Below are 15,416 nucleotides of genomic sequence, written 5' to 3'. Positions count from 1 at the left end.
AAAAAAAAAAAAAAAATTTAAAAAAATCCACGATTGGTTGAATCTGTACTCTCTTGTTTCTCTATCTATTCTATTTTATTCTTTTAATTTTAAATAAAAGGACTACCACTCATACCAATCAAAATATAATTTAAATCATGAGTTGATTTTTTAAGTGATTCTACAAGACGTTGGAATTCGGTTCTAATTTTTTCATCCAATTTTCGATCTTGGATGGCGAGGTAGGAAGCAGATATGAGGGTATGACATTCATACATGGTTGCTCTGATTTGACTATAGGCTGTTCTTTGATCGAGTGAGCATTGATAGTTGTTCCAACGTTTGCTTGTTGTCTCTAGGATTTGTACACTTGATCCTCTAAAATTGCTTTGATTTTTAATCCAATGATTCGATCTCTTTAAAACATCTCCAACAATGGTTTTAATAAATTCAATATTTCCAAAAGAGTAATGATTGTTGATATTTCCTCCCGTTGATGATGTTCCACCATAATTACTACTATTAAATGAATTTGCTTGTTGTTGAAGTGATTGTTTCATACTAGTTGGATTTGGTTGATTGTTTGTTGATGATTGTTGATTGTTTGATGATGGTTGTTGTAAATAAAATTCTATATTATTTTGATTAATATTTTGATAATGAATTGAAATTGAATCTAAAACAAAAACAAAACAAAAAAAAAAAATTAAATAAATATTGTTGATTCTAATATATTTCATTTCTTTTTTTTTTTCTTTTCTTACCATCTTCTAAAACTGTAACTTGAAAATACCAACCAGCAGGAATAAAGATAGTTTCTTCTGCTCTCAAGAAAACTACTCTTCCAGAATATTTACCAATCAAATCAACATCGTCATTTGATAACTGTGGTTCAAAATAAATATATTTGTTCTTTTTACCATTTGAACTATTTTGAATTTGTTTATTTTGATATGCCATCTCTACCATTTTATTTGGTGGAAATAATATTACCTAAAAAAACAAATAAATAAATAAATAAATAAATATTATAATCTATTTTATCTTTTTCTATTTTCTTTTTTTCTATTTTCTCTTACTCTATGTAAACCTTGTAATAAAATAATAGATAAATCTGAAAATTGTCTATGAAGTGAAATGATTGAACCAGAACCAGCCAAAAATATATGAGATTTTAAAAGTTGATCTGATAAAAGATCACTGCTACCGCTACCACTATTATTATTATCAGAGTTATAGAGACTTAGATAATTTGGTGAAAAGTGAGGTAATGATTCCCAAGTTGATGGAATATTCCAATGAACCTTTACACAACAATTATTTCTAAAGGCACGTGGAGTGGCTGAACAAAACTTTGAAAAATCTCCAATGTATTGACGATTGCGACCATACTCATCGACAATATTCCATAGAGTCATAGAGTCACCATATTGTTGTTGAAGATATTGAACTGAAATATCATCGTGTTGCCAAGATTTGGGTAATCCAATAGTGACAAAGGGCAATGAGGTTTTGGAATAACGTTCCAATACCATTTGATCGGAAATTTCAGACAATGACAAGAGATCAACACCTCTAGAGTCCAGTGGGTGAAATCCATGACGTCGATTAGAATGAACCATTGAAAAGTGAATTTCAATATCTTTGTACTTTGAAAAAATATGGCTACATCCCCATACTGGACAATTGTAGATTTCCGTTGGTATGGGAATAGTTGTAAAACTTGGAGTGTCCAAATGTGATATCATCGATTCACATTTCTCCCATTTCGATGCATTCCAACCATTTTTTATACCATTCATACTATTATGAATTGATATTGTATCAATATCCAAATTACCATTAAGATTATTATTATTATTATTATTATTGTTGACGGAAATATTATTTGGAATTGATGGTGCAGATGTTGATAAGGAAATATTAAAAGACTGAGAAGAAGAGGATTGAGATTGAGAATTTAAAAGTGGTGATTTTACATTTCCATTATTATTATTATTTTGATTATTATTATTATTATTATTATTATTTTCTCGAGATGCAGGTCTACTATATGGTTTTGGTTGATTGTTTCTTGTATTTAATTTTTCTGTTATAGCATCTTCGTAAATTCTTAAAAATCGCACTGTCGATCCACGAAATCTTATCATATCTAGTATACTTTCATTATTATTATTATTATTATTAGAGTTTGAGTCATTAGAGTTGTTAGAGTTGGAGTTGGAGTTGGAGTTGGAGTTGGAGTTTGAGTTTGAGTTTGAGTCATTAGAGTCGTTAGAGTTGGAGTTGGAGTTATTTTGTTGTTGTTGTTGATTATTATTATTTTGTTGTTGTTGTTGTTGTAAAGAATGTAAAGATGATTGGGAAGCAGATATTGCATTTCTCATATTATTCATAACATTTGCTCCTGACGATGATAATTGATCATTACCACTATTACCGCCGCTACTGCTACCATTGGTATCGGCCATGACTGTTGTTTTTTTTGGTATTGGATACAATGTTGTGTTATTTTGTATGATTGGCTGGGTTGTAACTTGTCTTGTCGTCGTCGTAGTCGTTGTCGTAGTTTGATATGATGTATTATTATTATTATTACTCAAAGGTTGTGAATAAACTACAAAATTATTATTATTATTATTATTTAAAGTTTTAACAACAGATGATGTTACTATAGGTTGCTGTTGTTGTTTAGATTGTTTTTGGTGTGATGGTTGTTGTTGTTGTTGTTGTTGAATATATTGCTGTTGTTGTTGATTATTATGTAAAGGTAAAGCAGGTAAAGATGAATTACGAAATAATTCTAAATGATATTGTTGCTGTTGCTGCTGCTGTTGATTTTGTTGTTGTTGTTGATTTGGTATAAATGTAGTATTTGATTGAATCTGTTGTACTTGATTATTATTTCGATTATTCTTTAGATGTATAGTCGATGACGATGAAAAATCATTATTATTATTATTATTGTGTTGCGTCTGTACTTGAGTGGCAGATGATGCCGATGATGAGCTGTGGGACGAAGGTTTCGGGTAGGTAGTGATCGCAACGTTGGGATGAGAATAATTATTATTATTATTATTATTATTATTACGATTGACAATATTATTAATATTAATATTATTATTATTACTCGTCGTATTGATGTTATTGTTGCTAGTACTATGATGATTAATATTATCGTCGACTATGGTGTAATAATAATTATTATTCATTGTTTGTTTTTTTTTTGACGCCCCAAAGACTTTGGTTTTTTGTTTTTTTTTTTTGATAGTTGTATAACTTTGAATATCTTAATCCTTCCTTCTTTCCTTCTTTCCTGTTCTTCCAACCTTTTGATGTCAGCAGAACAACCAATTGATTGGTTGATAATAATTAGGGTATGAGGGAATGGATGGTGACGGTGATTGTGATACAAATATGTATATCACTTTGAACGATGGTTGGTATTTATATATATTATATATTTGTTGTATATTCGTGTTGGGTCTATTGACAAATAAAAACAAAAAAGAAGGGTGGTGATGATCTGTTTGAGGATATATAAAAGAGGAGGAGGAGGAGGGACAAAAATATTTTCAATTAAATATTCAAAAAAACTTGATTTTAAGAAATGATCTTTGCGATGGTGATGACGAAGATGAATTAAAATTTGGGATATATCACAGTATAGTCAACTACCTCTTCTCTTGTCTTTGTATATTTATATATCTATATATTTAATTATGATCGATGGAATTGATTTTAAAAATGGGTTGATCAATGGGAGTATGGTTGACTTGGAATGGTTGGGCCAAGGCTTCTCGAGAGAGATAGATAGTTAGATATTGACCCCCATAACCCAAATCATAAAAAAAAAAAAAAAAAAAAAAAAAAAAGAGAAAAAAAGAGACGACGATATTCGGTCTGAAAACGATTGGGTAATATATCTACTTTAGATTCAATTAATCAATTCAATATTTGTTTAATTTTAGGATCAAATAAATAAATAAATAAAAAATTATTAATTTATTTATTTGTTCAATAAGTTTGCCTGGTTATATAGTTGTTGAATCTCGTTGAGAGATATTTTTGTTGGAATATGTTTGCAAAAATCACCCGGCTCATCTGTTTTGGGGGGGGAGGAGCCTTCCCAAAACCAATGCGATTTTTCGCATTTTTCGTGGGCATTTTGCAAAAGGTGTGCATCCTCGCCATTTTCGATCATGAATTCAAGCTCCGAGCTCAAAATGCTCATTGGAGCTAATTTAAATGTATTATTTCTTTTTTTTTTTCATTTCAAAAATGAATACACCAATAATTATATTATTTTTATCAATATTATTTATATTTTCTAGCACCACCTCTAGTTCTGTCGATGTAAGAGGTAAAAGTAGATCAGAGGATGGTGATGGTGGTGATACTGATCCACTGCCCGTACTTCTTTTACATGGGTTTGCATTATCAAATACAGCAGGTACTTATAGAGACTTTACTGATTATGTTAATTGGATTAAACAAAATAACCCAAATCAAATTGCAATTTCATTAAAGTATGAATGAATGGGGACAAAAAAAAGAATGTAATAATTAAATTAATTAATTCTTTTTTTTTTTTTTTCTATTTTTATTTCTATTTCTATTTTAAAGTGTTGATAATGGATTTGATTCAACTCAAGCAATGATTAATCAAATTTATGATGTTTATCAATTAATTCAAAATATTACAAAGAATAATGAAAGTTTTGCAAATGGGTATCATTTGGTTGGACATTCACAAGGTGCCTTGATCCTTCGTTCAGTAGTTGAATTATATGGTCTTCCAGTTAATACTTTTGTATCATTGGCTGGTGTACATATGGGAATGTAAGAAAAAACATTTAAATAGATTCCATTCAAATTATAATCTAATCATTCTCTATTTTATTTTTTCTATTTCTTTTATTTTTAGATATGGATTAGGACCATTAAGTGGATGGGAACAAAATTTAACAGAATGGGAATTAACCAATTTATTTTATACCAAAACATTTCAAAAATCATTTTCAGTAGCCAATTGGTGGCATGATCCTCAAAATCGTGATAGATATCTATCAGAGAATGTATTCCTACCAAGTATCAACCAAGAATTACCAAATCAAATTCCACAATATAAAGAAAATTTAATTAATATTGGTTCATTTCATTGTTTTGGTTCAAAAGATGGTAAAACCCCAAAAATAATATATATAATAATATAAATAATAATATAAATAATAATATTCTAATATCTTTTTTGTTTTCATTATTATTATTATAGATGGAACAGTAGTACCATGGATATCAGAATTATTTGGATTTTTTGATAGTAATTTAAATTTACAACCAATGTTTGAAAGGGATGTTTATATCAATGATACATTTGGTTTACAAACACTTTATAAAGAAGGTAGATTAACATTGACAGAGATTGATGGTATTGCTCATGCTCATTGGTTATCAAATCAAACTATTTTTAATCAATATATTTTACCTTTAATTTCAAAATAGAAAAATAGAAAAATAAATAATTAATTAAATAAAAATAAATAAATGTTACTGTATTTATTTCTTTAATATTAATATTATATTGTTCTATCTATATATTTATATTTATATATATTATATATTTGTTATATTTGTTGTTGTTAATATTCCAATTCTGAAACATTCCAAAAAACTTGACCAGTATCTAGATTGAGATAAAATTTCTCACCAGAAGGAGAAAAACAAACTTTGTAAGGAGGTTCGATTTGAGAATCATCAAATGTCATGTCATTGGATTGTTGGTGTGGTACTGATGCCGATAAAGATTGAATTTTAAAATTGTTGTTGTTGGTTGGTGGAGATGAAGAGTTTACCATTGCTGGTCGTTTTAATGTACCTGCAGGTCTGGGTGGAATAGCAACTCCATTGGATGATGCCGATGATGGTGATGGTGATGGTCTACCACTAAAAGTACCATTACGTGGTGGTACAGTTGGTCCACTAGGACTAGTACCAAGAGAATTGAATTTTTGAATATTTGATAGAGCTGGTGACGGAGTGGTTGGTGTAGATGGTGGAGTTGGTGATGAAAAGGTTGGATTTCTTCTTGGCAATGTACCAAATCTTGGTGGTGGTGATGGTGTTGATACATCTGATGATGGTGATGAAGAAGAAGAAGAAGAAGAAGGAGGAAAACGTGGTTTAGATGGGATTTGTGGTACAGTTGGTTTTGGTGGTGATGATTGGTTTGATGTACTATTGGTTGGTAATTGAGGTTTAGCGTCATGTTCAAATTGATTAATTTCATCACGTGTTTCAACAAGATACAGTTCTTGAATGGGGATGGATAGAGCACTTGTGAGAATTGATTGAGTGGTGATAAAGGTAAAGTCGTCTCTTGAAGACCGGTATTTAAATAATAGGTTATAATCGATTCCAAACTTTAGTTGAATCTTTTGTTGTAATGTTGAAATGGTACAGTTGTTGGTGATTTGGATCAAACGACGATCCTGGTAAAAACATTTAATCGTCACAGAAATCTCATTAATCACCATTGATATGGGTCGTGACGGTAATTTCTTGGTGGTTGGTAGTGGTGGTGCTGCTGGAATTGACGACGACGAAGAGGAAGAAGAAGAAGAAGAAGAAATAGAAGGTAACGGTTTTTTTGGAGGAGGTGGTGGTTGAGCGCTACTAGAACTAGAACTTGAACTTTGAAATAATCCAAACCCATTGGTTATATTTGAAATAATACTATTTGAGGTAGATGAAGGTGAAGGTGAAGGGGAAGAGGATAAAGTGGGAGTGGGAGCAGATGATGCATATGATGAACTAGAGGGAGGAGGAGAAGCAGATAATTTAGGTTCATATTTTTCAACTTTGGGAGGACCTTTATCACTAACTTTGGGGGGTTGGAAAAGAATGTCCATGGGTGCTACTCGAGGTTGAAATGAAGTTTGTCCTTGAGCCAGTCTTCTTAGAGTATCGGAAAATGTTTTGTCGTTTGATGGGAGTGTTTTACATTGTAGGGCTTGGTTGGCAACTGGTTGGCCGGCTTTGCCAAGTGCCAATGACTTGTTAAACAATACTTCACATTCCAACAACTTATAGTCTAGTCCGAGTTGTTTGTAGTCTATAAATTCGTGTCCACGTAGTTTACCAAGTGTCTCGTCGTAATAGACGATTGCATGGTTCGAGTCACCCGACATGTGGTAGCTGACCGCCATCATAAAGTAGGAACATGCCAAATATTTGTCCAAATCGATCGATCTTGTAAAATAGCCTATTGCCTTGCTATACTGGCTCTCTTTAAATGACATAATACCCATATTATATAATATCTTGGAGGTGGGATCAACCGATTCCAACAATCGAATTGATTCTTTTATATTTCCACTTTTATATGTTTCCAATGATTGATTCCATTTTGTTATTGTTTGTTTTAACATCCTTTAAAAATTTTAAATATAAATGTATATATATATGAATTACAAATAAATAATATGTATGTGTTGTTTAAGCGTAAATCGAAAAATGAAAACAAGACAAGATCGTTGGTTGTTTCGATGTCGTTAATAGCAATTGTTGAAAAAATCTTTTCGAAAAGATATTTTTCGTTGTAAGATATATATCTTGATTTTTGTACAAATTGTTTTTATAAAAAAGGAGAGAAAAGAGAATAAAATAATGATCTTGATCTGTCTGCTGTTGAATGGTGATGGATGATCGACTACTCTTTTTTTGTTTTCTAATAATTTAAAGAGTTGTTATACAGAAATAAATAAATAAATAAATAAGTTAAATTAAAAAACAGGTTGTTGTGATGATGATCATTTGACGAAAATAATGAATATTTAGAATGATGTTTGTTTTGTGGATGTCAAATACACAATGTTCTGACTCTCTCTCTCTTTCGTTGTGGTTGGCGACAAGAAAGAATGTAAGGTGAGGGTGATGTGGTGGTGGGTGGTTGTAAAAAAAGAAAAAAGTAGATAATTAATTCTCTCTTTTCTTTCTCATTGAGATATATAACAACAACAAGGTTAGTGAAAGTGGGGTGGATAGTAGGAAAACAAAAACAATAATAATGAAAATGTGTGAATGTTTATAAGAAATGAGGAAAATAGAACGTGTCTAGTAGAGGGCAATAGACAAGTTCCTCATCCCTCTCTCAGATAACCACACTGTTCTTTAAATAAAAACAAGAGCTTCCACATAATCTGATGATGGATGGCTCATCCAACCAACCAACCTACTCTCAATCCACTCCGCCTACAATTTTACGTGAAAATGGTGCTTTTGAAAAAATAATAATCTCAGATCGACGATGACACATGACCAACAAAACAGAGACAAGCCCTTGCAATTCATCCCTCTCTTCATTGTTGTTATAATTTTTTTAAAAAAAGGTATTTTATTTTATTTAATTTATTATGATGAAATAATATTGTGGTTTGGTTAATAATTACAAATAATATGTGTTAATTGTATTGATACTTTTTAGAAAAAGAGATATAAGAAAGGTTTCTTATTTTTCTTATTTCTTTTTTTGTTTTTTGTTTTCTTTTTAATTTGCAATAGTAGTAGGTTGATTCCAATTAGCATCTTGAATATTTGAATGAGGAGTTTTCTTTTTATCCTTTTTAAAGGTGAAAAAGAGACTTGGTTTCTTATTCATCTTTTTGTTGAAATCATTAGAGTCTAGCACTGGAGAGGAGGCAGTGGCGTAGGAGGAGGCGAGTGGTGAAGAGGTGGCTGGACTGTTTGGTGATGAGGATGATGGTGATTGAAAGTTGGGACCTGGAGCCATGGGTGTTCCAATTGGTGAATTTCCACCGTTGATACGACTAGTGTCCATGATGGCTGGACTAGAACCTGGCGATGGTTTAAAGCCTAGTGGAGAGGAAGAAGGTGACGAACGGAATCCCCAGCTAGTCTTGCTTCTTTGGACTGGTTGACGGAGCATTTCTATTTGTTGTTGATGGACAACCTTGGTGTCGTTTAGTTCCTTGTGTAGACGAGAAATGTTGAGATCACGTTCAGCCAATGCATTCTCCATGAGACGCATTTGTTGGCGTAGTCTATCGATTTGTTGTTTCTCTTCGGTTTGGTATCTTTCCTTGGACTTTTTCTTTTTCTTTTGTCCTTCCAAGTCTATTTTAGGGTCATCTTGATCCCATTGTAGTTGGAGAAGTAATTCTTCACGTTCACTTAGGATTCTTCTGGTGGATTGAACCTCTCCCTTTACATATTCCAATTCCTTTTCCAAAAATTGGTTTCTCTTTTCAACTCTTTCATATTCTGAACGTGACACACTATGATTGCCACTGTAAGACGATGGTGTTGGTGAAGGAGGAATGGTAATGTGTTGGACTTCTACCTTGTCATTAAATTTGACACTTGGATGTTGTTGGTTATGATGATTATGATGATGTTGAATTGGTGATTCCATGACTTCTTTTTTGTTTTAATATATATAATGTACAAAATTATTTACAATTGAATAAAACTAATAATAATAATTTGGTATTTTATATAAAATATATAAATAGAAAAGCAATGGGTTAATAAATACTAACTAATATACTATGATCAATAAGGAATAAGGATTGTGATGGTGATGATGAACAATAATAAATAAATTGACCGATTATAGTTTGCCAATAGCAGACACCAAAAAAAACAATGGATTGATAATTAATTGATGACAAAGTTTGGTCAATAGATTTTTGATGAGGAATAAAATATCAAATGTCTGGATAATTCCATTAATGTCTTACTCTATCTCTCTCTCTCTCCATCTCTCTCTATTTAATACATACATTATATTTAAATCGAACGTTTTATAATACAAATAAATAAATAACAATCAAAACAACAAAGAGATTGCAAGTAATTAAAATAATGAATGATGATGATGATGAATAAGATGAGCTGGAACTAAAAAAAATAGCCGATGGTTAGCAAGAGGTTGACTGGACGATCGTTTTGACAATAACAAAAAACATACATACAAACAAACAAACAAACAATCGATTAATTTTTCAATTAATAGTTATAAATAAACAACCATTTTTTTTTTATACATATAATATTGGCCAATATTATAGCGTATCCAGCAGTGTCGTCGTGTTGATTGATTGATTGTGATTGATTAGTTGTTGTTGTTGGTGGTGGTTGGTAGGGAGGAAAGAGAGTGAGGGTGGGGGGTTGACTTGTGTTGGTTGATTGATTGATTGATTGACACACTCACAAATAAATGCAAATCACACCCACCATGGTGGTGGGTGACACGCCAATGTTGTGGGATGACGGTGTGTGGTAGGTGTGAATATTAATCTGCTGCATCTATCTATCTACCTTTTGACAATAATATCCATGTTTACATTAATTTTAAAATTAATATTAATATTAAAACATCAAAAGTTTTAAACTTGTCAATGTCATCAATCATTGGTGATGATGATGATGAATATTGTCATCTACAACCTTTGGATTGACTGGTTGTGGTTTTACAGATTCTAACAAATGTATAAATATATTTCTAAGATTGTTTCTTTAATCCAAATTATAAAAAACCAACATTGAGGTTCACCTTCTTCTTTACCTTTATGTTTGGATCACAGGGATGTATAGTATAGAAATAGATTTGATTTGATTTGATTTGATTTGAATTAATATTAGAATAAAAATAATGGCGTGTCGTTCAATGGAATTGAATTGAATAGTGGCCATTGTTGTTTTTGTTGTATTTTTAAAATATATTTATATTTTTTTTAAAACAGCAATAATAACAATGGGATTATGGTAAACAAAAAAAATATTATAACAACACTCTCTCTCTTTCTCACACACAAAGCTGCGATATATTTAGAAATCGCACAAACATGATATTCAGAATATGAAAGTTTAAACTTATAATTATCTTCTTCTCTCTCTCTTTCTCTTTTTACCACCACCAGCACCCTGTTTTAGCAAAATGGTGGGTTCACTTGGCTCAGGTGAACATGATCACTTTACACACACATTGTGTCATTGACTGTTTTAAAACAGTGAATTCGTGGTGGGTGGTGGTTCATCATCATCATACAGAAGTGATCTATAGACAGTCGACTACTGACTATGTTATATTATGCTATGTGAGTGACATTGAATCTGATTATAAGGGTGTTTATGATAAATGATTTGTTGAAGAATTTGTGTTTGTGTCATGGGGTATTTTTTTTTGAACTTGATCAATCAAATGGTTACCATTATATATTATATTATATGCCCAATTCATCCTATATTAAAAAGAGAGAAAAAAAAGGGAGGGAGGTTAGAGAAGGGGTATTTTAAATGTCTCTATCTATTTTACATTAATGGCCGATGGGAGTTCCAATCGATATAATAGAGCTTGCAAGATGGAAGCATGTTGTTGACTAATATTCATTGTTGAGAGTGATTGATTGAGTTCTTCTTTGATGGCGACTAGTATGGCAGTCATGAGTGATGGCATTTGATAGGTCAATGCAGTCTGTCTAATCTTTTCACATTCAAGGACCAAAGTATCAATTCTAAAAGGCGAGGTTCTAATAATTCTTTGTAACTTTTGAATATCCATTTGTATATTGTCTAGTCTAGCAAATGACTGATCAATCACTGGTAAATTATTTAAGTTTTTACCTCCATTTAGTATATTATTGTATGATGGTAGATTAGATTGTTGGTGTTGGTTTTGTTGTTGTTGCTGTTGTTGCTGCTGTTGTTGGATTGATTCAAAATTACCAAGTGTACCAACTTCCATTTGATCGATACCACATTCGAGTACAATATCTGAAAAGTTGGAATGAGGAGCAAGAGTAGTGAGGATGAGGACAGGTGTATCATTCTCTACGACTGCCGTCAATAGTCCATACCACTGTTTATCAATGATTGATACAATGGCTGTTTTCTTTTGTGCTCTTAGTGTATAATGTAAGACTGGACATAGAGGTGGAGTAGATCCCGGCTGTGAATCTGGGATCAGTGGAATGACAACATGTCTCGTCACACTATCAACCTTGTTCAATGACTTGCTTGGTAAAAATCCAATAATTGATACATGTGAAGGGAATCTATCAAATGATGTATTTGGAAAGATTGGTTCTAAATTATTATTATTACTACTATTATTGGATGCTGCTGATATATCTTGAGATGGAAGTTTAAATCTATCTTTTACAAATGAATTGATTGTATAGATTGATGGATACAATGTAAAAGGTGATGTTAAATGACCAAATGTTATCATTCCTCGATAAAATGAATCTACAATCAACAAAAAGGTATGAGTACAAATGATATTGATATGTTGTGTGATTGATTTATACATACAATGAGATTGTAAAATATTAGTTATTATATTTGATAATATTGATTTTATATTATTATATTCCTTGTTGATTATATACATTGTACCATGTAGATTATTATTATAAAGTGTAATTGATTTTGTTATTGAATTTTGATCATCACTATCTTCTTGTTGTTGTTGTTGTCGTTGTTGTTGATTTGTTGGTTTAACACTATCAGATGTTGTTGTTGTTGTTGTTGTTGTTATTTGATCATGTTTCTTTTGATTTAAATTTACTTGTAAATCTGGAGAAATATGATCGATTGATATAAAATGAATGTAATGAATAAAGGGTATGTACAATTGTTTGAGGATGTATTGGTTGTCTTTGAGTGATGAAGAGTTGTCTGTAAAGACGAGTATTTCAACGGCATGTCCATAGGCTAGCTTTGATGACTGTACCAATTGAACGGCAGCAACCAAAGCATCGACCAGATTCGTCTTGTTTTGTAGTTTGATATCGACCAACTGTTTCTTGATCTTTTCTAGATCCTTGGTGAATGGAACCACCGATACCAGTGTATTCGAGTATGTTATGAGTGCCACCAAATCCATCATAAACGTACTAAGATTATTCTCCAACGATTGCAAGAATGATATAATACCCATGATCATCATATCTTTGATAGTACATTCTTGTTGGTCTTCATTTAAATGTGATATCGATGATGCCATCGACAGTGATACATCTAATAATATTATTGTTGGCATTATATATATATATAGAGAGAGAGATATATATATATAAACAAACAATTTATCTCTATTGTCAACTCAAAACAAAAGTAAAAGATTAAAAATCACAGACCCAGGGAGTGAACTTCAAAACAAAAACAAAATACATAATCGATATACATTAGTATTATCATATATGATATATATCAATATCATCCAAGATCTTGTCGTCAAATATTATTATTGTAACCAAACTTAACGATTGATTTTAATAGTGATCGACGGAAATGGTAGTTTTGTAACCAACTTTGTAATTTTTGAATTTTTCAATGAACAAACAATAGTCTTCTTGTCTTCACTAACGACGACCACTTATAACTATCACATTACATTTTTCTCCTCTTTTAATTATTATCTATCTCTATTTTGTTATTGTTAAAGTACTAAAGACAGTGTTGTTATAATACCATACCCAACACTACTACTGCTACTACCACAACACTATATCTCACTCAACACACACACACCAAAAACACTATCTGTTCAATATAAGTTCGATTCACTATCAACGATAGAAATATTAGTGATTAATAGTTTCAATTATTATTCATTCTTAAACAAAAGGGGAGAGAAGAGAGAGAAAAGTAGTTTTAATTAATTTACTTTCTTAGTTCTTTTATATTTTATATTAGAGAGACAGAGAAAGAGATATTTTAGATTGATATCATTATATCTATTACTTGCAACGTTGTAATACTACACTTTTATTTATTTATTTATTTATTAATATCATCATATCGTCGTCGTTTTTTGAATGTATTATACATACATTAAGAAGAAGAAGAAGTAAAGAATGTATAGATTGTTTGTAACAGACAACCATTTTATAATGCGAAAGGATAATATCAGCGACAAGGCATTAACAATCAGTCGTGCTGATTCCTCTTCAATGCAAATAGTACCAAAGAATGAATTAACATTTACAGATCGTGGAAGAATGATCTATGGATGTTTAGGTATATTTAGAATAGAAAGAGGTAAATAAAATATATATAAACAAACATTTGGGGTATTCTCATCACTTACTTACTCTATTCTCTATTCTCTATTTAGAATCATATTTGGTAATTGTAACACAAAGTGATGTTGTTGGATCTATAAACTATGGACCTGCAGGGAATGACCAAAATGTGATTAGAAAGGTGACTCAAACAGACTTTATATCGTTTACAACGGGTCGGGGCGCCGGCACGATGAATGCACAGGCTGTGGAGGGAGCCGAGGAGAAACCATTCTCGCAGGTGATGGCATTGTTGAATAGCGGACATTTCTATTGGTTGGCAAATGGGTCGAGCTATGATTTGACACGAAGCTACCAGAGTCAGGTGCTCGACCCCAAAGCACACCAGCCGTCTTGGGATAGAGTGGACAAGCGGTTCTACTGGAACAAGCATTTGCAAAAGGACTTTATTGCGTACCGCTTGTATGATTGGTGTTTCCCCATCATCCAGGGGTTCGTCAGTCACACCAATTTGGGCGATATCCAGGGTCGCAATGTTACATACACGTTGATTAGTAGACGTAGTCGGTTCCGTGCGGGCACGCGATTCAACACACGTGGTGTCGACGATGATGGTAATGTGGCCAACTTTGTCGAGACGGAGCAGATCGTGTCGGTCATGGATATGGGTGTGTTGGCATTTGTGCAGACACGTGGATCGGTGCCGGTGTTTTGGAACCAGAGCACACCGCAGTTTACAGACTACAAGATATCGATTTCCAACTTGAGCAAGATTGGAAAGATGAGCAAGAAAAAGATATCGATTTTGCGAACGGCGCAGGCGACGACACCGGCCTTCCAGAACCACTTTAAGGAGCAGCTCAACAAGTATGGTAATGTTGCCATCATCAACCTGCTCTCCAAACTAAAGGTGGGTGAGTCGGACTTGGTGCGCGCCTACGAGGAGCAGCTGGCCATCCTCAAGAGCCCCACTGTCAACTACTACAGCTTTGATCTGCACGAGCAACTCAAGAATGGCAACCGCATGGACACGCTGGATCACTTGATCGAGCGTATCGACCACAAGAACCCCTCGCAGGCACACCCTCCAGTTGGCTACTTTTTCATGTCGCATGCCGACAAGAAGGTGCACAGCGAGCAGGTCGGCACGGTCCGCACCAACTGCAAAGACTGCTTGGACCGCACCAACATTGTGCAAGCGCGTGTCGGATGGAAATTAATGGAGATTCACCTCAAGCACCTGCAGCTGCTGCGTCCCCACGACTCGCTCGACTCGTTTGGACACATTGCGCAGGCACTCAAGATTGTGTGGGCCGATAACGGCGACGCACTTTCGATTCAGTACGCCGGCTCGGGCTCGCTCAAATCCACGTTGACGCGTGAGGG

General features: G+C 32.8%; 6 protein-coding genes across 6 annotated transcripts; 2 read left to right on the top strand and 4 right to left on the bottom strand.

The window, feature by feature from the left end:
- Positions 1 to 89: 89 nt before the first annotated feature.
- DFA_08206 (C2H2-type zinc finger-containing protein) lies at positions 90 to 3,191 on the bottom strand (the record flags this gene model as incomplete). The annotated part of the gene is made up of 3 exons (XM_004355650.1): positions 90 to 655; positions 744 to 972; positions 1,059 to 3,191. The coding sequence occupies 3 exons, from the start codon at positions 3,189 to 3,191 to the stop codon at positions 90 to 92; spliced, it is 2,928 nt and encodes a 975-aa protein (XP_004355703.1).
- A 175-nt stretch (positions 3,192 to 3,366) lies between these two features.
- ppt2 (palmitoyl-protein thioesterase 2) lies at positions 3,367 to 5,484 on the top strand (the record flags this gene model as incomplete). Its single annotated transcript, XM_004355649.1, has 5 exons — positions 3,367 to 3,422; positions 4,314 to 4,508; positions 4,606 to 4,821; positions 4,907 to 5,160; positions 5,255 to 5,484. 5 exons carry the CDS (start codon positions 3,367 to 3,369, stop codon positions 5,482 to 5,484), a joined length of 951 nt encoding a protein of 316 aa, XP_004355702.1.
- Positions 5,485 to 5,621: 137 nt separating this feature from the next.
- Positions 5,622 to 7,289, bottom strand: ncfA (p67-like superoxide-generating NADPH oxidase; the record flags this gene model as incomplete). Its single annotated transcript, XM_004355648.1, has 1 exon — positions 5,622 to 7,289. One exon carries the CDS (start codon positions 7,287 to 7,289, stop codon positions 5,622 to 5,624), a length of 1,668 nt encoding a protein of 555 aa, XP_004355701.1.
- Positions 7,290 to 8,527: 1,238 nt separating this feature from the next.
- DFA_08203 (uncharacterized protein) lies at positions 8,528 to 9,412 on the bottom strand (the record flags this gene model as incomplete). The annotated part of the gene is made up of 1 exon (XM_004355647.1): positions 8,528 to 9,412. The coding sequence occupies one exon, from the start codon at positions 9,410 to 9,412 to the stop codon at positions 8,528 to 8,530; it is 885 nt and encodes a 294-aa protein (XP_004355700.1).
- Positions 9,413 to 11,225: 1,813 nt separating this feature from the next.
- Positions 11,226 to 13,045, bottom strand: DFA_08202 (uncharacterized protein; the record flags this gene model as incomplete). Its single annotated transcript, XM_004355646.1, has 3 exons — positions 11,226 to 11,243; positions 11,318 to 12,249; positions 12,316 to 13,045. The coding sequence occupies 3 exons, from the start codon at positions 13,043 to 13,045 to the stop codon at positions 11,226 to 11,228; spliced, it is 1,680 nt and encodes a 559-aa protein (XP_004355699.1).
- Positions 13,046 to 13,898: 853 nt separating this feature from the next.
- DFA_08201 (uncharacterized protein) lies at positions 13,899 to 14,054 on the top strand (the record flags this gene model as incomplete). Its single annotated transcript, XM_004355645.1, has 1 exon — positions 13,899 to 14,054. One exon carries the CDS (start codon positions 13,899 to 13,901, stop codon positions 14,052 to 14,054), a length of 156 nt encoding a protein of 51 aa, XP_004355698.1.
- Positions 14,055 to 15,416: the final 1,362 nt, after the last annotated feature.

This window comes from Cavenderia fasciculata (genome assembly GCF_000203815.1).
Source record: "Cavenderia fasciculata unplaced genomic scaffold Scf_ET2XIPL01COFD4-5, whole genome shotgun sequence".
Taxonomy (NCBI): domain Eukaryota; phylum Evosea; class Eumycetozoa; order Acytosteliales; family Cavenderiaceae; genus Cavenderia; species Cavenderia fasciculata.
The sequence above is the reverse complement of the archived record's forward strand: the minus strand, read 5'-3'. Positions and strand labels throughout refer to the sequence as shown.